Below are 23,418 nucleotides of genomic sequence, written 5' to 3' on the forward strand. Positions count from 1 at the left end.
CTATGTTAGGAGAAAGCTGTCTTTGCTTTGTGTTTTCACCGTGCAGGTTTTTCATGGATCCGTCTAGAAAAAGAGAAATGGAGAGTACCAGCTAGTGGAAATGCACAGCTGATAGTTACAGATAGGCAGGAACACAGTGGTGACTTGGGGACTCTGATGAGTTGGTCAGGAGAAGGTTTGGAAAGTGACTTTGAAGCTTTTTGTATGTTCTCTCTCACTGTTGCCTCGTCCATAAAAGGCCTTTCAAGTGCGCTGTTTACAGAGCAAATATCCCAACAAATTGCTTTGGGCAATCCCGGGCACACCATCCCACTGGCAGTTCTATTGTAGGTTTTGGAAAGAACTTCCAGGGGATGGGGCATCTTTTTGGCCGCTGAGACCACCCCCCAGGATAAGGCACATCAAGGGCTGGAGAAGGGAGACGTGGGTGGTGGGCAGGTTCTTCTAGAAATCAGAGTATAGTGTTTTCCCCCAAAGCACCCGTGAGCTGAATAACTTCTTATCCTGTTTCTACATAGTTGAAGCCTCTCTTAAGTGCCCCCACGTCAGTCTGTCTGAGGCTTCACATTCCTCAGCTGTCACTGAGGTCACCTGGAGGCCCCTCTCCTACCTTGGTGTCAAAATCTCAGCTAGGTTCAGGATTCATTCTTTCTTTTATCATAACGATAAATATTTACTTAGCCTCCTGCCATGTACAAAGCTCAGGTCCTCGGAGACCACAGGGCTGAACCAGACAGAGATCTTTCCCTTCAGGATTCTCATTGGGAGCCAAGATGCCTATGGGAGCTCTTCCTGTGCCAGAGAGACTGGATGTGCCAGCAGCTATAGAGACACAGCCAAGGGGACTCTAAGAACAAAGGCGGTTTAGAATCAATTTTCTACAAAAAAACAAAGAGACCCGTTGTCAAGACCAGACACTGTATGCATGTGATTGACTGAGAGAGAGAGAAGTCTTCTGACTCCCTGAGGATGGGCTTGTAATGGGACATTTTGCCTAATGACTGGTTCCTTTCTGCTCCAGGTGTCGCGGTCTGGGGAGGGCCCGGTAGCTGTGCTGGAGAGCAGCGTGGTCCCGTGTTACACGTGGTCAGGTTTCCCTGTGGAATTCTCATTGCTTCACATTACACCATGTATTCTTTGTTTTGCCTGTTTTAGGCTTCGTCCGCAGCAGGTGGTAAGATGCCCAAGTCCTTTGCACACCTTCTCTGCCGTCCTTTGAGCAGACCCAGCTCACCATGAGGGCTTAGGAAAGGAAGGGAACGCGCCCACCCTTACTGAGTACCCCCTCCCCCCAAGCACTTTCTCACGGATGCCTCACCACCACCCTGGGTGGGTCTTATCTTTCTAGATGAATAAACTGAGGCTGAGCCAGGCTAAGTAACTCCGCCCTCACTCCAGGCCTCTCTGGGTAAATGCAGTTCTCACACCAAAGTTCGCACATGTTCTGTTTCCTGAGGTTAAACTTTGGTTCTTAGAACCACTCAGCTCATTTGGAGCCCCTCTCCTTCCATCCAGTGAGTCCTCAATATATCCTGAAGCCGTTCTCCTACATAACCATGATTTCACTATTAAGAACAGAGGAAGAATTCACGGTGAACAGTCACGTCGTCTCACTTCTCCTCGCTCTTTCGAGTTTCCCTAATGGTCTCTCTCTCTCTCTCTCTTTTAAATTTTAGTGGCGTGTAGGTGACTTACAGTGTTATGTTAGTTTTAGGTGTACAACAGAGCGAATCAGCCATTCACATACACATACATATCGATTCTTTTTCAGGTTCTTTCCCCGCATAGGCTATCACAGAGCCTTGAATAGGCTTCCCTGTGGTCTCATGTGTTTGTAACTTAGGGTTCAACATTGCATTTTGTTTTTCTAACTCCACAATTTCTGTTACTCTAGAGCAGCCTGCCTCCAATCCCCCTGTTCAGTTTTTGTTTCATGATGCTGACTTTTACTGGGACTGGACCAGTTTTCTTATAACCTTTTGTTGATACCTTGCTTGGCAAGTGTCTTGCAAATGGAAGATTTTAAAAGTTCTCCAAGACTTCAAACAGTCAGGTGTTTTTCTAGGAGATGTGTTGCCAGGTTGTTAGATGTTGCACATGATAAGCTATTTTCTGTAGTTCATATATTTTATGTTGCACATGATAAGCCATCTTCTGTAGTTTATGTATTTTAAACTAATCTTTATTTACAAAGGTAAGACAGTGGTCAAATGTTAGAATAACTCACAAATACAGTTGGCACTTCCACAGGTTCCATGTATGCGGAGTCAGCCAACCTGAGATTTTAAAAAATTGAAGAAAAAAAAATTCCAGAAAGTTCCAAAAAGCAAAACTTGAATTTGCCATCAACCAACCTTGGATTACAAAAAATTTTGGAGAAAAAGATTCTAGAACGTTCCAAGAAAGAACACTTGGAATTTGCCATGCTGGCCAACTGTTTACATTATATTATTGTAAATAATCTAAAGATGAATTAAGTGTCCGGAATAGGTTCTGTGCAAACATGGTGCCATTTTATATAAGGGATTTGAGCCTCCATCAAGTTTGGGGATCCTGGAACCAATCTCTTGCAGGATGAGGGATGATTGTACATAAAATATGAAGTGAGAATTCTATTAAATACCTCTGCTACGTAGCCCTGAGATAACAATTATTTTGGTGAACTTACATTCTTTCCCATTTATTTGTGTGTTTTTGTTTATTTATTATACAAACTGTGATCGTCTTTGCATGTTGTGCAGTTTACTTTTAATCTCAGTAACTGGTTTGGGGACTGTGCACTATTTCTAGTCGTGGCTGGGATAAGTGTGCACCAAGCCAGCCACATTCCTTCCTAGGTGTTCCAGATGAGACACACCTAGAGGTAAAGTGCCCGGCCCAGGATGAGAAATGTGACTTGTGCCCACAGAGCAAATACTTTTCTCTCTTTCAGGCTCCCTGGCTATTACTGGTATTGAGTCTTGGTGTCGTCTGCCCTGGGCTCCAGCACATTGAGGGAGTTTGTGAGCCGGAAACTCTTAAGGGCTCTGTATTGAAATCCTGGTATTCTGGAGTTCCCATCATGGGTCAGTGGTTAACGAGCCTGACTAGTATGCGTGAGGACGCGGGTTTGGTCCCTGGCCTCGCTCAGTGGGTTAAGGTCGTTACCCTGAGCCATGGTGTCGGTCACAGATGTGGCTCAGATCCCACGTTGCTGTGGCTGTGAGTAGGCCAGCAGCTGTAGCTCCGATGGGACACCAGCCTGGGAACCTCCATATGCCATGGGTGTGGCCCTAAAAAGACAAAAGACACACACACAAAAATTCTGATATGCTTTTTTACTTTTTTTTTTTTTTTCCCTTTTTGGGTGGGTCCCTCCCTATTTTTTTTTTTTTTTTTTTTTTTTTTCTGCTGATATCAGGAGATCATCAGGTCAGCCTCTCTTGGAGGTAAACACGATACTCTGCCAGCACAAAGTGATTTAGAAATGCTCATCTATTTACCAAGCCCAAGTCTCTAGCCTATGTCTTTTAAGCTTCATAAAACAAGTACCTGTCACGCTAAGGAATGTGCCGAGGGCAGGCATCAAAGACTGGCCAAGGGAGCCGGCCGGGGAGTGTGTTTTGCTGTGTTGTAGGGTTGTGTCCTGACAACCTCCGGGAAGCCTGGGGTACTGACAGGGAGTGGTTTTGAAATAGTGAAGCCGTTTGATTAACTCGGAATTCCTTCAAGTCATTATTCCTGCCTGTCCATTCAGGTGTCAGAGGGCTCAGAGGTGATTCTGGGGATGGAGGCCATCAAGGCTGCCTGACTTAGGGGATCAGGTTAACAGAACAATCTTATGAGCCAGAGATGGTCCTTTGCACTTCATGGAGAACAGAAAGTTGAACAGAGAGATTGTGTGGACATGTCTGGCTTCTTTGGAAGATACGTTTAAGGAGCCTCCTGGGGAGACTGTTGTTGGCCCAGGGCTAAATGCTAAAGCTGCTTGTGTGGTTGGTATTTTATTCTTGTGTTCTCCATGGCAATAATGTCATTTCTGACATTTGGTGGGACAGCAGGGTGGCAGTAACTCTCCTTATTAGTTAACGTATCTGTGATTTGGTGATGGGCTTTTGCATCAAGCATCTTGTAAAGAAGCAAAATGATGGTCGTGTGGTTACCCACCCTGTCTTAAATATTTGGTGAAAAAAGATAAAGTGTCGTAATTTTTTAAGTGCGTTAAATAGAATTCATGTGTTAGAAATTTTTTTTATAAGTTAGAAAGTTGCTGACTAGTTAATCATTAATTACTCATTTATAATTAATAACTAAATGTGTATCCACTCCATTGTCTATCATCCAGTCTAATATAATGAAAAAGAAAGTGTAAATGTTAAAAATAAGGGCAAATGATATTAATGAAAGGAAAGAGGCAGTATTGTAAAGAGTAAGGAGGAACAAAATCAGATTTTAAGTTCAGGATCCGCGAGTTGCTTAAATTATTGAACCCCACTTTCTCTGTCTGTAAAATAGGGATCATATAGTCTACACCAGAGGGTTATTAGTGAGGTTGAAATGAGGTAATGTATTTAAAAATTTAAAAAAAATGACAACAAATTCCACTCCTGCATTCCTTTTTTTTTTTTTAAGGGCTGCACTTCTGTGGCTTGTGGAGGTTCCCAGGCTAGGGGTCTAATTGGAGCTGGAGCTGCCAGCCGACGCCACAGCCACAGCCACGCCAGATCCGAGCCGCGTCTGCAACCTACACCACAGCTCACGGCAACGCTGGATCCTTAACCCACTGAGCAAGGTCAGGGATTGAAACCGCAACCTCATGGTTCCTAGTCATATTCGTTTCTGCTGTGCCACGACAGCAACTCCCACTCCTGCTTTCTTGAGCAGCCGGGAAAAAAAGAACAGTGAAAAAAGCATGTGAATCAGAGTCACAGAGATACTGGTTTGGATGCTGGCTTTGCCGTGTGCATTCTTGGCTGAGTCCTTTTAATCTCTGAGCCTCAGTTTCTCTGGACATAAAGTGGATCTTAGATCACCTTTATAAGGTCAAAAGTGTGAGCTCCACCAAGATGCTTGGGAATGACAGAGTCCGCTGGCTCTGACTCTGGATGCTCATCCGGCCGGGTGTGTGCTTGTGTGGGGGAGTGTGTGCTCTGCCGCCTAGAGCTTCCCTTCCAGCCGATGACCCTGCTGCTGCTTCTCTGTTTGCAGCGACCCTCCGGAGCGCCAAGCCGGGCATGGACGCCTTCTGCACCCGGAGGAGCACAGGTGGTAGTGTCGTCGCCCCGTCACGAAGCTGCTGAGGCCATCGCAGGGGCGTGGGTGCCAGGACAGGAGGGCAGCGCCCCAGGGCCACAGAGCCATGCCTTTCGGCCTGAAGCTGCGCCGGACTCGGCGCTACAATGTCCTGAGCAAGAACTGCTTTGTCACCCGCATCCGCCTGCTGGACAGCAATGTCATCGAGTGCACGCTGTCGGTGGAGAGCACAGGGCAGGAGTGTCTGGAGGCGGTGGCCCAGAGGCTGGAGTTGCGGGAGGTAAGCGTGCATGTGAGGTGGGTGGCTGTGCCAGAACGCACCCGGGGACCAGCCGCCTTCTCTGGGCACCTGCCAGGCTTTTTTAGCTTCAGCCTGATTTTGAAGCATCCTGTTTTTCTTAGCATGACCTGCTCTCGTGTTGTGAGATGCGAGGATACCATCTAGAGCTGGCATGGGGTGGGGGGCAGAGGTGGCTTTCTTTTTCTTTATTTTTTTAAAGATTTAATTTTTTTCTATTATAGTTGATTTATAGTGTTCTGTCAATTTCTGCTGTACAGCAAAGTGACCCAGTCATATATATATATATGTGTGTGTGTGTGTGTATGTATATATTCTTTTTCTCTTATATATACATTCACATATATATTCTTTTTCTCACATTATCCTCCATCATGCTCCATCACAAGTGACTGGATAGAGTTCCCAGTGCTCTGCAGCAGGATCTCATTGCTTATCCACTCCAAAGGCAATAGTTTGCATCTGCTAACCCCAAACTCCCAGTCCATCCTACTCCCTCCCCGCTGGGGCCCCTTTTCTTTCAGTCAATCTGGAGGTTGTAATAAGACTGTCCTCCCCAATGCGGTTTCTCTCTTTAAAACAGTAGAGTGGGTAGCTGGGGATTTGTCATTCTGGCTGCACGTCAAGGAGAAAACTCCTACATATGGGGTAGATGCAGCTGCTTTTGTTTTTTGTTTGTTTCTATATTTTCCTCTCCAAAGAGGAAAAAGAAAAAAAAGAGAAGGCATTTAGAGGGAGCATGACCAGTGAGGCTTCTTTTGTGGGAGCTTGTAAAATGGGGGTTTTGTTCCTTTTAAAATTCCTCATGACCCTTGTTTTCTTTGGGCTTTAAGCAAACCCAGGGTTGACCTCAAGTTAAGGCAGTCACGTTATCTCTCTTTAGAGGAGACGCTTAGTCCAGTGGTGCCCTTTGTAACCGGCAAGCCCTGCTTCTTTTTCAGTCTTACAGTCATTCAGGAGAAGAAACTTGTGAGAGACCCACTCCAATGTTTGCGTCTTTAAAAAAAATTAATTGTATTGATATTTGGTTAATTTACCGTGTTGTGCCAATATCTGCTGTCTAGCAAAGTGATTCAGTTATACATAGAGATATTCTTTTTTATGTTCTTTTTCATTATGGTTTATCACAGGGTATTGAATAGACTTCCCTGGGCTCTACAGGAGGACCTTGCTGTTTATCTGTCCTAGATCTACTAGTTAAGCATTTGTGTCTTGAGAGCCACGTGGCATATGGGCTGGTAGGTAAGCATCCTAGATCTACTAGTTAAGCCATGTGGCATGTGGGCTGGTAGGTCAGTGGGCATGGTTGGATGGTTGCCAGTGATGAAACAATTGCTGACCCCCTAGATTCAAGCCTTCCTGAGGGCAAGGAAGAGCTCTGTGATTGTCCTGGGCCCTGTGACACCCCTGCCCATGATTCAGGGTGATGGGGACGTGGGTGCCGGTCCCTGTTGGAAGTGATGACGTTTGATTCCTTTCCTCGCTCCTCCTGGTCCACCCTCTTTCCATTTGCACAAAGGAATTGGGGTCAGGAAGGTCCTCCTCTCCCCTTGGCATCGAAACACGCGGCCTCTCATCCTCTGGGGAACTGTTGCAACTGAGCACCCCTGTCTCCCGTGGGTCTTCATGTTTACACTTTGGTAGCAGTGTTCAGATCTTCCTTTGAAGTTTATTTTCCTGTAGAGGAGACGGTGCTGCCCCCTGGATACATGTAGTTTGGTAGCTGACACAGTAGAATAAACGTGTACAAGGTTCTGACCTTGCTGGTTGATAGTTGGCTCTTTTTTTTTCGCTTCTTGGGATCACATTAGGGTATACATATTTAAACGTATGCATGAAAGGAGAAACCTTAATACTTTAGTGGGGCAGGAGGCTGGTCTAAATTCTTGTGAAAGTTTTAATGATAGATCATTTGAAAGTATATATATTTGAAAATGTTTTTTCCTTTGCAAAGTTTTACTTTGGAGTATTCCCAGTAACTCGAATGAGAATAAGTATTGTCTGCATATATTGGAGCAGTAGAGTATGTGATTAAGTAATTATAAGTGCAGGCTTTGGGGTCTTGGGCTTGGGTTTGAGTTATGGTTCTATCATTAGTTCACTTCGGAAAAGTTATTGGACTTCTCCATACATCAGCCTTCTCACCTATAAATGGGAATAATGATACTTACCTTGTAGGGCTGTTGTAAATATTAAAAGAGATATAGTGTGGCAAATGCATAGTGCTGCATCTAATAATTTATAGATGGAATATTATATATTTATATATTCCAATTTGAGAGTTTTAGAAGATATTTTTTCATTAAAGAAAATATTGAACAACTGCAATATTCCAGATACTGACCTAGGACTTGGTGGAACTAAGATAAATAAGTTATAATTTTTTGCCTTCAAGATATGCACAGACTAGTAGAGGAATCCAGCGTGTACAAAGCAGCTAAGACTGAATATGATCCACACTAAAATGCAATGCAGGGGCTGGCTTGAAAGGCAGTGGCTCTCTTTAGAATTACACAGTGCACAACCTGCCTGACTGAACACCACAGCCCTAGCGGCGGGAGAAGAAGCCTCAGTGAAAGGTGAGCAGAGCCCTCACATTTTGAAAAGAGACTTGAAGGATACCCAAGAGTTTAGCAGGTAGAAAAGAAGGCTGGTCATTTTGGGATGGAAAATCGGATTTTTGAAGATCCAAGGGTGTCCAAGGATCAGGCACCGTTCTGCAGGGTGGTAGGAGTGGGAAGGCATTTCTGTGACTCACCAGGTAGAGGGAGAATGGAAGGCTCACGTGAGGGGTGTCTGGAGATGTGTACCATAATAAATTAACTTTCAGCAGACTATTGCTTCTCTCCATGAGAGGGCAGAGGGCAACCCTGGATTACCCCTACACCTGGGTTGTTACAAAGGCTGAAGCAGTGAAATCCAGATTCTGCTGTCAAGTGTGTGTTGTAGGATGATCGATCTTCTCGCGCTAAGGTGGGGTTCGCGTTTTACGCTGGCTTTATTTGGATGTTCTCTGAACAGGTGCATCCACAGTAGAGCAAGTCACTTTTCTTTTTTGGTTTTACGCTTTCATTCTAGGACAGATCACATTGAAGGCGAAACAGTCCTATAGAAAGTCTTGAATTGAGGGATGAGATAGAGCAATCTAATACTTCGCTCTTTCTTCCTTTGCCTGCCCACTCCTTGGGGAGGAATGCATTTTCTACCCGAGAGCAGACGTGGGAGAGGTGAACGCGAGGTCTGCCTCACGCGCTGGACTGGGTATGTGGGTGACTTTCCAGATACGATGGTGCTTTGGAGGAGAAAACAAAAATCCGTCTAAGATGAAAGGAAAGGTTTGGGTTGTCTGAAGGCAGGAAAGCAGAGCATGGCGACTCTCTGGCTGTGCCGTTAGATGTGTTTTGTGGTTTAGGTGCCTCCGAAGCTTGATGGTGACTCTGTGTTAGGAAAGGGAAATTCATTTTGCTTTAATTTTTGATCTACATTAATTACCCTTTGCATTTTGCTGCTAATTTCATTAGATAACATAGACTTTATTTGTTAAATCAGCTTTAGGTTTACAGCAAAAGTGAGTGGGAAGCAGAGGTCCGGAGACCTCCTGCCCCTCCCCCACTGACCAGGGTGATACATTTGTTATAGTCGATGGACCCACCTGAACATATTATCACTCAAAGTCCATAGCTTGCATTGGGTTCACTCTTGGTGTTCTACATTCTGTGCGCTTTTTTTTAACCTTTTTTTAGGGCCGCACCCTCAGCATATGGAAGTTCTCAGGCTGGGGTCGCATTGGAGTTACAGCTGCCTGCCTACACCACAGCCACAGCAACAAGGAATCCGAGCCACGTCTGCGACCTACACCACAGCTCATGGCAATGCCAGATCCTCAACCCACTGAGCGAGGCCAGGGATCGAATCTGCGTCCTCATGGATACTAGTCAGATTCGTTTCCGCTGAGCCACAATGGGAACTCCCCATTCTGTGAATTTTGACAAATGTATAGTGACACGTCCATATGGTAAGCTTTTTGAGGGTCAAATCTGGCTTTGAACGCACTGCTGTGCTGCCATTTCAAATGGTATCTGGAGAGCCTGACCTGGTTCAGATGATCGGCAAATGCAGTCACTCACTCTGGGGAAGCTGAAATGACCGGATCCTGCCTCCCAGAAACCCTGGAGTTTGGAGAATAGGAAAACAAGAAAGGGAACAGCCCGTGCCAAGGTACAGAAACAGGAAAAGGTGTGGAATTTTCAGGGAGGGCAGAGTTCAGTTTGCACTGATGGCTCTGTGTGTGTGGGTGTGTGTGTGTGCACGCGCGTGTGCGTGTGTGTAGAGGTCGTGGTGGGGAGGGTAGGAGTGTGGGTAGGTAGATGAGTCTGCTTTTGAAGGGTTTGCATTGACTGCCTAAGGAGCTTTCACTAGATTCTGTATGACATTGTTTCTAAAATGTATCATAAAATATTGAAAATAATTGCCACTTTTCAAGGTACCACGTGTTGTGCTGAGTTACCTTTCCTATCTCAAGTCATTGAAGGCTTCTAACGAGTCTGTGAGGTGGTGGCTCCTGCTGCCCCTTTTTGTAGACGGGGAGACCACGTGTGGTGCTGTCACTGGGCTGGTGCAGACCCCAGTAGGCTGCCTCCACTGCTCGACTTCCCAGGGCTGTGTAGTGGCAGGAAAAGGGGCCATGGTTGGATGCACTGGGAAACACTCTCATACATTCTGCAGTGTGAAAAAAACATGCGATCAGCTCAGTGGTTCACAATGATTTTAGCCTTCTAGTAAATACTCATTGAATCCTTTGAGGAAGACAACACTGCCTCTAGATGGAAAGCCATCAAAAGATTTCAAAGTGGAGTAGGACACAGTCACTGTATGTTTGAGGAAAAGAACCAACTAGTAGGAAAAGGATGGGAATTGGGGTGACAAGAGGGAACAGATGCTAATTAGGTAGACAGGGCAATAACCTGGCAAGAGGAAATAAAATGAACTCCTTAGGAAAAAAACTTTTTTATTTTTAAAAAGTTCAGAGGAACATGAGGTATGAGTTTCTGGCCGGGAACTCTATGAAGAAAGAGCCTCAAAAGATACAGGAAGCTCAGAAAATGAGAATTCTGGTAATCTATTTGGATGAGTGGATTTCACCTTCTTCCTTTGTCCCAAATGAAATTTTGGGTGGAACTTCAGTGAATAGAGCGAGCTGCTCTGTTTGCTGACAGAATGGGTATCTGGAGCCCCAACTCCTTATGACCGCCCTTCCCCCACCCCCAGCATGGTTTGAAAAACCACTGTCCTGGATTAAGAGAGAAATAACCAAGATAATGTTGCTTTATGACTAATTCTTATATCTTAAGAATAAATCCAAAATGGAGAAACAGTAGTGTGTGGTGGCTTAGAAGGTGAGTTTGGAGCAAACTGCCTGCGTGCGAGTTCTGGCTCTGCCACTGATTGGCTTTGCCAGTTACTTAACCACCCTGTGCCTTAGCTTTTTCATCTGGGAATGGAGATGGTAATAGTAGCAACCTCCATGAATTGTTGGGAGGATGAAATGGGTTAGTTTTTGCAAAGTTGCCTGGCACAAAAAGGCACTCAATATGGCAGCCTCCCCTACAAGACACCACTTGGGCGATTTAGACTCTCCTGCTCTAGCCCTTCCAGAGTCTGGGCTCTCACCTTGCATAAGTCTGCTTGTTCTGCTATTAGATGGCTTTAATCATTAGAAACTGTGATTTTTATCTTGAGCCCAAATCTTTCCATTCCTTGAAGAGTTACTAAATTTCAGATTGTGCTGTCCAGCATGAGAGCCACTGCCAACCTGTGGCTATTTAGCACTTGAAGTGTGTGGCTAGCTTGAACTGAGATGTGTGGTGAGTATAAATTACACATCAGATTTTGAAGATGTAATACGAAAAATAGTTAACATACCTCATTAAATCATTTTTATGTTGTATGTTGAAAGTGTACTATTTTGAATATACCACTTTAAATAAAATTTATTAAAGTTAATTTTACTTCATTGTACTTTAAAATTTTTTTTGTTTTATTATTTTAATTTTTTTTCCGCAGTACAGCATGGGGATCAAGTTACTCTTACATGTACACATTTTTTTTTCCCCACCCTTTGTTCTGTTGCAATATAGGTATCTAGATATAGTTCTCAATGCTACTCAGCAGGATCTCTTTGTAGATCCATTCCAAATTGTATCCGATAACCCCAAGCTCCCAATCCCTCCCACTCCCTCTCTCTCCCCCCAGGCAGCCACAAGTCTATTCTCCAAGTCCATGATTTTCTTTTCTGTGGAAAGGTTCATTTGTGCTGTATATTAGATTCCAGTTATAAGTGATAGCATATGGTATTTGTCTTTGTCTTTCTGGCTCATTTCACTCAGGATGAGATTCTCTAGTTCCATCCATGTTGCTGCAAATGGCATTATGTCATCTTTTTTATGGCTGAGTAGTATTCCATTGTGTATATATACCACATCTTCTGAATCCAATCATCTGTTGATGGACATTTGGGTTGTTTCCATGTCCTGGCTATTGTGAATAGGGCTGCAATGAACATGCGGGTGCATGTGTCTCTTTTAAGTAGAGCTTTGTCCGGATAGATGCCCAAGAGTGGGATTGCAGGGTCATATGGAAGTTCCATGTATAGATTTCTAAGGTATCTCCAAACTGTTCTCCATAGTGGCTGTACCAGTTTACATTCCCACCAGCAGTGCAGGAGGGTTCCCTTTTCTCCACAGCCCCTCCAGCACTTGTTATTTGTGGACTTATTAATGATGGCCATTCTGACTGGTGCGAGGTGGTATCTCATGGTAGTTTTGATTTGCATTTCTCTTATAATCAGCGATGTTGAGCATTTTTTCATATGCTTGTTGACCATCTGCATATATTCCTTGGAGAACAGTCTATTCAGGTCTTTTGCCCATTTTTCCATTGGGTGATTGGCTTTTTTGCTGTTGAATTGTATAAGTTGCTTGTGTATTCTGGAGATTAAGCCCTTGTCGGTTGCATCATTTGAAACTATTTTCTCCCATTCTCTAAGTTGTCTTTTTGGTTTCCTTTGCTGTGCAAAAGTTACTTCATTGTACTTTTTAAATGTAGCTTCTAGAGGAGTTCCTGTCATGGCTCAGAGGAAACAATCTGACTAGTATCCATGAGGTCACAGGTTTGATCCCTGGCCTCACTCAGTGGGTTAAAGATGCAGTGTTGCTGTGAGCTGTGGTGTAGGTTGCAGATGTGGCTCATACCTGGTGTTGCTGTGGTTATGGCATAGAGTGGCAGCTGTAGCTCCAATCCAATTTGACCCCTAGCCTGGGAACTTCCGCATGCCATGGGTATGGCCTAAAAAAACAAAAAAACAAAAAACAAAAAAAACCCAAAAAAATGTAGCTGCTAGAAAAAAATTTTTTTTTTGTTTTTGAAGGAACTTAATTAAAACACTTTTATTTTTTTAAAATTATAGTTGATTTACATTGCTATGCCAATCTTTTCTATACAGCAAAGTGACCCAGTCATACATACATATATATACACATACTTTTTCTTGTATAATCTTTCATCATGTTCTTTTTAAATTTTTTTATCTTTAAAGTATAGTTGATTTACAATGTTTTGTCAAGTTCTGTTGTACAACAGAGTGACCCAATTTCATACCTTTCCCTGGGCTGTACAGTGGGATCCCATTGCCCATCTACTCCAAATATAATAGTTTGCATCCAAAAACACCCCCCAAATGCCCATCCATCCCACTCCTTCCCCTTTCCCTCCTGGGAACCCCAAGTTTGCTCTTCTTGGCCATGATCTGTTTTTGGTTTTTGTTTGTTATTTTTAGATAGGCTCATCTGTTTCATATTTCATACTTCATGTAGTTTCCACAAATAAGGACTATCATATGGCAGTTGTCTTTTTCTTTCTGGCTTGCTTCACTTAGTATGAGAGTCTCTAGATCTGTCCATGTTGCTGCAAATGGCATTCGTTTCTCTTTTTTATGGCTGAGTAATATTCCGTTGTATATATGTTCCACATTTTCCTGATCCATTCATCTGTCGATGGACATTTAGGTTGTTTCCATGTCTTGGCTATTGCGAATAGTGCTGCTGTGAACATAGGGGTGCATGTATCTTTTTCATTGAAAGTTTTGTCCAGATATATGCCCAGCAGTGGAATTGCTGGATCATATGGTAGCTATATATTTAGTTTCATGAGGTACCTCCATACTCTTTTCCATAGTGGTTGGTGGTTGTACCAATCTACATTCCCACCAACACTGGAGGGGAGGGTACCTTTTTCTCTACACCCTCTCCAGCATTTGTTATTTGTTGACTTGTTAATGATGGCCATTCTGACCGGTGTGAGGTGGTACCTCATTGTAGTTTTGATTTGCATTTCTCTAACAATTAGTGATATTGAGCATTTTTTCATATGCCTGTTGGCTGTCCTTATGTCTTCTTTGGAGAAACATCTATTTAGGTCTCCTGCCCATTTTTCGGTTGGGTTGTTTGTTTTTTTTGTTGTTGAGTTGCATGAGTTGTTTGTATATTTTGGAGATTAGGCCCTTGTCTATTGCTTTGTTGGCAAAGATTTTCTCCCATTCTGTGGGTTGTCTTTTCATTTTTTTAATGGTTTCCTTTGCTATGCAAAAAGCTTTTTAGTTTGATTAGGTCCCATTGGTTTATTTGTGTTTTTATTGTCATTATTCTAGGAGGTGGATCAAACAAGATGTGGCTGTGATTTATGTCAAAGAGTATTCTGCCTTTGTTTTCCTCTAAGAGTTTTATGGTGTCGGGCATTATATTTAGGTCTTAAATCCATTTTGAGTTTAGTTTTGTGTATGGTGTTAAATAGTGTTCTATTCCATTCTTTTACATGTAGCTTTCCAGTTTTCCCAGCACCATTTATTGAAGAGGCTATCTTTCTTCCACTGTATGTTCTGTCTTCCTTTGTCATAGATTAGTGTGTGCCCATAGGTACTTGGATTTATATCTGGGCTTTCTATCCTGTTCCATTGGTCTATATTTCTGTTTTTGTTCCAGTACCATATTGTTTTGATGACTGTAGTAGCATTGTAGTATTGTCTAAAGTCAGGAAGCTCGATTTCTCCGTTTTCATTTTTCTTTTTCAATACTGCTTTGGTTATTCGGGGTCTCTTGTATTTCCATACAAATTTTAAAATAGTCTGTTCTAGTTCTGTGAAGAATGTCTTTGGTAATTTGATGGGGTCTTATTGAATCTGTAAATTGCCTTGGGTAGTATAGCCATTTGACAATATTGATTCTTCCAGTCCAAGAGCATGGTATTTCTTTGCATCTGTTTGTGTCGTCTTTGATTTCTTTAAAAATACGGAATGCTTTACACATTTGCATGTCATCCTTGCACAGGGGCCATGCTAATTTTCTCTGTATCATTCCAGTTTTAGTATATGTGCTGCCGAAGTGAGCACTCATCATGTTCTATCCCAAGAGATTGGGTATAGTTCCCTGTGCTATATAGTAGGATCTAGAAAATGCCAAACATATAGCTCACATTATACTTCTACCAAACACTGCTGTTTTAAGAAAAACAAGGAGGCCACGTTAATAGTAATAAGAAATGCAAAGAATTTGAACATGCTAAAATTACTTGCTTTAGGGATAATCTTGGCTCTATTTTTGATTGAAATACAGTAAATAGAGGATTGATAAATAACAATGGCATCTGAGAATATTCTTCAAGGCTAAACTCTATTCAAGATAGAGAACTGTTGTTTTATTAGGAAATCCAACACTTTCAGGAAGAACGAATTTGATAACTCTTGGTCCTTTCTTAAAGCTAGACTAAAGAGCCTTGGCTTTTTAAAAAAATCCATGACTATTTCACAGGGTAGGTGATTATTCTCTAATTTATTCCCCTACTCTTTTGCAAATTTATATTTTCATCTTTGCTGAAAGCTGATTTATCCACAGCTATCAACTATGGTAGAAGTGTCTCATGTTTTTCTATTTTCGTAATGGCTGGGGTTTATAAAGATAAAGGAACTTAACATGCATTTCCCATCATCAAAGAAAAGCTAACTCACATTAAGAATGTTTCTGTGGCTTGCTTTTATGTTAATCTTTGGGGAATTGGGAATTTATCTGTGATAATGGGAGTACTCGTCTAAATGGAACATCTCATTCCCTGGCATTGTCAGATAATAGTGGAATTTGCTGTATTTTATAGCCTGCTTAAGTATATCTCTGTATGTTTATATTTGCAGCGGACTAAAATAATCAGCCATGATTAAGAACCCATTGAAGAGTAGTCTGTTGGGGCGATTTCTAAATTTTGTATTGCCTTTTGTCTTTGTAAAGATTATGATGTGAAATCTTTTTAGCTTCATGTCAATTCTATCAGGTAAACTGGCACCAGGGCCTAGTTTCTAGATACAGAGATTGTAGGTGAAATTATCCCCAAGTCTTGGTTTTTTTTGTTGTTGTTTTTTTTTTTTTGTATATTCCAGATGATGTTTGCAGCCTCAGGAGAGTGGTTTTTCTTGGCTCTGAGATTTGCTTTTGGGGTCAGTGTCAGTCTGCAGTTTCTTTTCCTGTACTTTGATGAAGAGATTGCCTAGGAAAATGAAGATGGTGCAGTTGATAATTATACATGTGTCGGTTATGGAAATCCCAAAAACCTACCCAGAGCAGAGGTTGGTTGCACACAAGTTGTTTTCTGCAGTTTTCCAACTGATGTACAGGGTTTGTTTTCCAAAAGCATTGGAATGTGATGGCATGAAGTGCTGTTTCAGTCTGTGTCTAGTCATCTTTTGAAGAGTTTTCCATGCCTCAGTGAAAGGGTTCATGCTTGTTTGTAATTCCTGTATGTTTTATATGGAGGCACCTCCACCTCTGATTCTTAATTTACAACCAAAATATACTGACTACCGCAGGGAACCTATTACAACTTAATGTGAGATATTTTAAACTTTTGCTTCTGGATAATTAACTCTTCAGAATGCTTGAGATAAGTTTGTGGATTTAATCCCTGGTAATTGCCAAGACTGTGTCTGTAACCCTTACAAATAGTTTGCAGTAAAGCTGTGTCATTGGTCATAAAACTAGAAAAACAAAACTCTTAAAGAAAAAATCTTTCCCTAGTAATAGCCACTATGGGGAATAAGACTGTATTTACAAACAAATGAACAAATGAGTCAAAACATCCCAAGCTGTTTCTCAAGCCCTTTAGTCACTATTGTCTTTTTCATGATACTGAGAGAGGGATCTTACTTTGACACTGAAGTATTTGCACACCAATCTGCCATTGAAGAAACAGATTATTGAGTGCTTGCATACATTTATGTTTCTCTGTTAAAATGCAATACTTCAAACCAAATAAAACAGGAAACTTCTCACATGAAAATGATAGGTTAGTGTGGCTCTTCTTACGTTGTTTGTTTGTTTGTTTCTTTCTCAAAGCAATTGAATCCTTACGCTGGGAACCAGTTTTTTTATCTTCTTATCATTGCAACAAACTCAATGCAGAATTCACAGCAACAGGCCTGGTGTGGTCTCCTCTGGGCCTGATGGGATTGATGGCGCCTTGGCCGAATTCCAGGACATTCATTGGTGCACATTTTACTTTAAGTGAGAGGTTGGGTTCTGAGTCCGTTTCCTGTGAGAACTGTGTAGACATGGCTGAATAACTGTGCTGCCTTGTGAAGTTGAATAGAGCAGGGTAAGAATTTTGAGACTAGGTCTTTCTCCTCTACGATGTACTCCAGAGTGGGGATATGGCTAGAGGAAGAAGGAAGTGGGTGGGGTGGAGAGTGGGGAAGGTTACTTGGGGCGGAGCTTCACCAGACTTTGCGAATAGGATGCTCATAGATGGACTTTTTCCTCCTAGATACCTGAATCCAGCACTTCTAAGCAGAGGTCATTCTGGCCATAGTAGGTAGAAATGGTGTGCTCCGGGTTCCCTGCCTCCCCTGCACTGGAATCTCATTTCATGAATGATTAAATAATTGTTTCATTGGATAAACACATGGCAAGTCACCCAGAAATACTCTGGCCTCTGTAAAAGGCTGCAGTGCAGCAACAAAAAAGTCTTAGGCCATGAATTGGGTTTTGGCATTAGAAGTGGTTTACCTTGTTATTTGGAGTTTAATTTTCTAATTAAACTGGCACATGGAGCGTCCCAGGCAAGGGGTCAAATCGGAGCTACAGTTCCTGGCCTACATCACAGCCACAGCGACGCAGGATCCGAGCCGCGTCTGCAACCTACACCACAGCTCAGGGCAGCACCAGATCTTTAACCCACTGAGCAAGGCCAGGGATTGAACCCACAGCCTCATGGTTCCTATTAGATTCTTTTCTGCTGCGCCATGACGGGAACTCCTCTTTGACGTTCTATACTGTTAATTATGGTTCAAGACTATAACCAAGCCTTGATTTCTCTTGTACCCTCATCATCCTCCTTTTATATGTGTGCATGTGGGTGTATGTGTACTCTGTGCAGTATTCTTTCTCAGGGTGCTTTTTGAGGGTGGGGTGAGGTGGAGATCAGGTCTGGTTTAATGATTGGGTGGGAATGAGGAAAGGAAATTTATTTATTTATTTTTAATGGCTGCACCTGCTGCATATGGAAGTTCCCAGGCTGGGAGTCAAATCAGAGCTACAGCTGCCAGCCTATGCCACAGCCACAGACACGCCAGATCCCAGCTACGTCTGTGACCTATGCTGCAGCTCTTAGCAGTGCCAGGTCCTTAACCCACTGAGCGAAGCCAGGGATCGAACTTGCATCCTCATGGATACTAGTTGGGTTCTTAACCCAGTGAGCCACAAAGAGAACTCCAAGAAAAGGGAATTTAAAATACTGGCCTTCAAAGCATAGAAGTAGTAAAAAAAAATTTTAATTTTTTCTCAAAATCAATTTTAGAATGTTTATGCCATCATCGTGGACTCTGTATAGTTTGAATGTTACCAATTTGAGTGAATGCTATAATCTGAATGAAGTATGGGTCATGCCGTCATGCTTCCAACTATCCAGCCATAGAAGATAATGAAATAATGCCATTTGCAGCAACATCAAATCAACTAGAGATTATCATAGTAAGTGAAGTTAGTCAGAAAGAGAAGAACAAATACCATATGATATCGCATAAGAGGGGAATCTAAAATCTGGCATAGATGAAGCTATCTACAGCAGGCTTGTGGTTGCCAAGAGAGGGAGGAGGAGGGAATGAGACGGACTGGGAGTTTGGGGTTAATAGATGCAAACTATTACATGTAGAATGGATAGATAATAAGGTCCTACAGTATAGCACAGGGAATCATATCCAGTCTCCTGGGATAGACCATGCTGAAAAATAATATTAAAAGAAAGAATGTGTGTGTGTGTGTGTGTATATATATATATATGACTCAGTCACTTTGCTGTATAGCAGAAACTGGCACAACCTTGTAAATCAAATATACCTTTAATTAAAAAAGAAATCATAGCTCCAATGTCAAGACTACGCTCAGTGAAAGATACTCCGGCATTTTCGGCCTGTTTAGCAATTGCAACGTTTGCCCTCCATCTCTCCAGCCGTGCTTATGAAAGGGCCCTTTGCCAACTGAAAGAACTATCACAGACCCTGTCACTGTTGACATGCATTACCTCATTTACTGTATGCAAACGCACTCCCAGCCATCGTGACTGCGGTGGAAAGTCCTTAGGTGACACTGTGCTCCGCAGAGGATTTCGGTATGAGGCAGAGCCGCCCTGGACCGTTTCCTGAGGGTTTATTAAGTACCCAGATTGCCTCGTTGGAAGGCTAGCCCAAGCCTACATCATCGATCCCCTAGGAGAGCATCAGAGTGATCTTCCAGCGTCCCATAAACACCTGCAATGAGACTCAAGAAGATCTTCAGGGAGGCACTGCTTCGTGGTTGTTTTTTTCTTTTACCTTTTAGGTTTTCGTGTTAGTTATAGACCTTTCAGCTTCTGCTATTGCCTGCTCTCTCTTGTTTATTCCCAGATAACGTCTGTGTTCTGAATCTGTGGTTGAAAGGGTTGCTGGTAGTGCTCATGCCAGGGATTCCTGAGGCTTGCCTGTTTTTGTTTGCTGAGGATGAGGAGGGCGAGAGGAGGAGTAGCAGAAAGCGCTGTTGAGGAGGTAGTTACGTCACATGGGCACATGCGTGGTGGACCGGCATTCGCTCTTACACCCCTGACAGCCTGGGGGTGATGGTTGTAACCACCAACCCATTTTACAGCTGGGAAAGCTCTGAGACGCTGGAAGGCTCGGTCACTCAAACAAAGGTAGTGCGATAGCGAGCTGTAAAAGCTTGGAGGTGAGCTGGCTTCCAAGCCTGGTTTCACTCTGTTCAGCCCCGTTTCCTTTCGTCCATGTCATCAGCTCCATTGGAACAACGCGTGGGCTCACTGGAGCTGCGAAGTGAACAATAGGGTCAGAATTCGCTCAAGCAAGTTGGTCTGAGTTGATGGAAATATAACCTTGGCTCTGTTGGTAGGTGTTTTGCTGCTCCAGAAATACAAGGGTTTCTGGTGTGGACTTGCCCTGTGGAATGTCCTGGAGGGTGTGGTCCCATCTGAAAGTACACCTGTTTAAAATTATCCTTTAGAGTATTTGGGTCTGCAGCTTTACGTCGGCAAGGACGTGTCTGGCTTTCTAGGGGCTTTCTTACAGATTTGGGGGGGCTGGTGGTGGAGATGGATCTGTAGTGTGGTTGAGGGGGCAGCCAGCTGGAGTGGGACCGTCTGCACAAAAATGCCTTTGGAAATGAAACATTGTCATGAAATCATTCCTTTGAAGGCAGATTTCCAGGTGTGCTGTAAACCATTCTAGGCTATAATTGAAATATAAAAGAATGCTTCAAAAGCGGTGATCTATTTTTTTTGGTGACTGTTGTGCTAATCCTGAAATCCTGGCGTGAGTTAATATAAAGACAGGATTGGATGTATAAAAATACCTGTTTTAATCATTGAGCACATTGTTTAAAACTAAATTCGGTGTAGCTTCAAATCTAAGGGTGAAAATCTCACTTTCATCTATCAAATCCCCCCAGAACCTGCCAAGAACAGCCACTGCTGGGGCTCCTGTGGCAGCTGTGAAGGGGGCATCTTCCGCTCTCCACACTTATTGTGGGGGAGCGATTTGCCATCATTCTTGTGCAATGAAGTATTTCATTAAAGCTCAGAAAGGGTGGGTCAGCTTTGTGTCGAAATCTGTTGCTGTGTGAAAATCTTCTACAGGGTGGAAGCTTAAAGTTGGCAGAAGGTATCATGTTAGGAGCTGAGCGGTAAGTTACCCTGCAGCAGGTGCGAGAGCTGTGTTTGCCTCTGCTGGCGTGCCCCGCGTGCCACCGCGATGCATCCAGAAAGCACAGCATAGTCAGGCTTGGGAACTTAAGTCTGCGCCATCCCCACTCTGCACCGTCCCCCTACCTCGCAGAGGTGCATCAGCACCCACACGAACAGACAGCAGCAGTGGGGAAGAGCCCTGCATCTGGAGACTCAGGGTGGGTTACAGTTTTGTGGGCCTCTGGTTTCCTTTCATCTGACTCATCGTTAAAAAGGAAAAGTTGGATCCTTGTGTGTGGGCTGGGGATCCAAAGATGAGGTAAGGGGCCGGCATCTTACCTGCCGTGTGGTCTTGAGATGCCCCTGGTTAGCGTGCACTGATGCTATTTTACCCTTTTATCTAGACGCACTACTTCGGCCTTTGGTTTCTCAGCAAGAGCCAGCAAGCACGATGGGTGGAGCTGGAGAAGCCTCTGAAGAAGCATCTGGACAAATTTGCTAATGAGCCTCTGCTTTTCTTTGGAGTCATGTTCTATGTGCCAAATGTGTCATGGCTTCAGCAAGAGGCCACGAGGTAGGTGCATTTTTTTTTTTTTTTTAATCCATGTTCTGTATAAGGGTGTGGATTAACTGTGAGGCTTCAGATGAAGTAGACGAGCTGGTTGATTTAGGGGTGCCTGTGTGTGTGTGTGTGTGTGTGTGTGTGTGTGTGTGTGTGTGTAGTGGGGGAGAGGGTGGGGTTGTTGCAGATTGTTTCCCAGTTGCTTTGCAGCGTTCGGATTTTTTGTTTGAACGCATGGGACTAAACCCAATGGTTCCCTCTATTGCAAGTGAGGTAGCAGTGATCCTAAGGCAGGTGGAATTTTGTGTCTAGCAAGCATAGAAGTATTCGTTGAAGACTACGAGTAAAATAAATATGCTAGAATTTAATGGAAAAGGAACCACCTAATATTGTTTGGTCTATTCCTTCCCTCAAAATGTCCCCAAATGACATGCATCAGCAGATTTTGGGTTTGAGGATTGAGAAGGTCACTGAAGATGGGAATGTCGTTGAGGAACCTGCTGGGAGAGTAACAGTTCGGGTGCCGTGGGTTCGATACCAGGGGACGGGAAGCCAGCAGCAGAGAGACCTGGGGACCAGCCCCGCCCTCCTGCTCATTGGCTGCCTCCCCTGGGAAAGCCACCTGCTAGCTTCAAAATGACATTTCTCCCTCATCTGTAAAGTGAGGGATTTGCGTAAGTCCCGAACATTCCGATAGTCTGTGATTCTGTGAATGAGCCAGTTGTGTTTTTGGTGGTGTTGGTTAAAATATGCAGGTGGGGGGGGGGTGTCTCATCAAATGATTATTTCTAAATAACCTTCTCTTTTAAACTTTTTACTTGGGTCATGGCCTCCAGCGTGCCTGGGAAGCAATGCCCACGACGCCTGGGTGGGAAGAACAGTCTTCTACTTGATGATTGCCTGTGTCATTCTTAGATTTTAAATTTCTGAAATAAGGAGGCAGTGAAGTCTTTATAGACAGTTCAAGGTGAGAGTTTCCATCTTCCTTTTTTCACCCAAACTATTGGTGTTTCTCTAAGCAGAGGCCACGGGCAGCGCACAGTCTGACCCAGGAAACCTGTGTTAGTCTTGCAGGTGTCATTCCTTTGAAGCACTTGATTGTATAGCATTTTGCACTGTTTGCAAGTGAATTTCATTCCTTTATCCCTTTCTATACAAGAAATTATCTCCTTAAATCAATTCAAAGCAAATCAAGATGATTTCTTCCCGCTTTTGAACCCTTTGTTGGTACTTTACACAGTGTTAGGAACCCAGCAGAGGTTCATAAATACCCGGTGATTCATGGCCCTCGGACCATTACGTGCGGGAGCGTGAGTGACAAGGATGAAAGGAAACAGGGACGAAATGTTAATGCACACTGGAGAAAGTTCAGCCTGTAAGAGAAAGAAATGAGCTGTGGTTCCTCTAGGCAGGTCTGTTCTGTAAGGCCTGTTGTGGAGTGAGAACAGTTGAGACGGTGAGGGACTCGGAGATTGTGCTTTATGAGGGTACAGAGAAAAGGTTGTTTAAGCTTAGGAAAAAGCAGACTTGCAAGGGTGCCGTAGCTGCCTTTGGACTCTCACGGGGAGGGACTCCTGTGTCAGCTCCGGAGCACAGAATGAGGGTTGGTAATCATGAAGCTCCAGGGGTTGAAAGACTTTGGTGCTTTGGCTCAACATAAGAACACAGTTTCTACTCATTAAAACCATGTGAAATTGGAACAAGCAGGCTTATGAAAGGGCAAGAGCCTCGGTCTGCACAAGTGCCGTAGCAGCCTTGCATAGTCGGTGTGGTGTCCTGAAGAGGAGACTGCCATATCGCGGAGGGTGTTGGAATCACCAGTGGTTCTCAGACAGACCAGGGCCTGCTGTATCATAATTACCTGAAGCATTTGTTATGAATGTGGATTCTAGGGCCACACCGGGAGGCTGAATTGGAACGTCTCAGACTGGGGGTCAGGAGGATGTATTGTTTAAAATAAACAATATTCCTCAGGTGGTTCTGATGTTCATCCAGACTTGGGAACCAAAAAGGCAGTTAACCTCTCAGGCTCTTTACAGTCTTAGATTTTCCAGAGAAGTAAATT

General features: G+C 43.5%; 1 protein-coding gene and 1 non-coding gene across 8 annotated transcripts in view; one reads left to right on the forward strand and one right to left on the reverse strand.

The window, feature by feature from the left end:
• The window catches only part of PTPN14 (protein tyrosine phosphatase non-receptor type 14), a 365,153-nt gene that overhangs the window by 237,813 nt on the left and 103,922 nt on the right, over positions 1–23,418 (forward strand). For all 7 annotated transcript variants that reach the window (XM_084978023.1, XM_084978022.1, XM_084978026.1 and 4 more), the window contains 2 exons: positions 5,188–5,512; positions 21,196–21,365. In XM_084978023.1, coding sequence (XP_084834149.1) covers positions 5,339–5,512; positions 21,196–21,365 — 344 coding nt within the window. In that variant the 5' untranslated portion in view covers positions 5,188–5,338. The remainder of the gene's footprint in view (positions 1–5,187; positions 5,513–21,195; positions 21,366–23,418) is intronic.
• Positions 14,866–14,972, reverse strand: LOC146400197 (U6 spliceosomal RNA). The gene has a single exon (XR_014816978.1). It is a non-coding gene; the product is annotated as a U6 spliceosomal RNA (small nuclear RNA).

This window comes from Sus scrofa, chromosome 9, assembly GCF_054392235.1.
Source record: "Sus scrofa isolate SSC_HxYL_T2T_F1_AM1 chromosome 9, Sscrofa_HxYL_maternal_Yorkshire_Landrace_v2.0, whole genome shotgun sequence".
In the NCBI taxonomy this organism is placed as follows: domain Eukaryota; kingdom Metazoa; phylum Chordata; class Mammalia; order Artiodactyla; family Suidae; genus Sus; species Sus scrofa.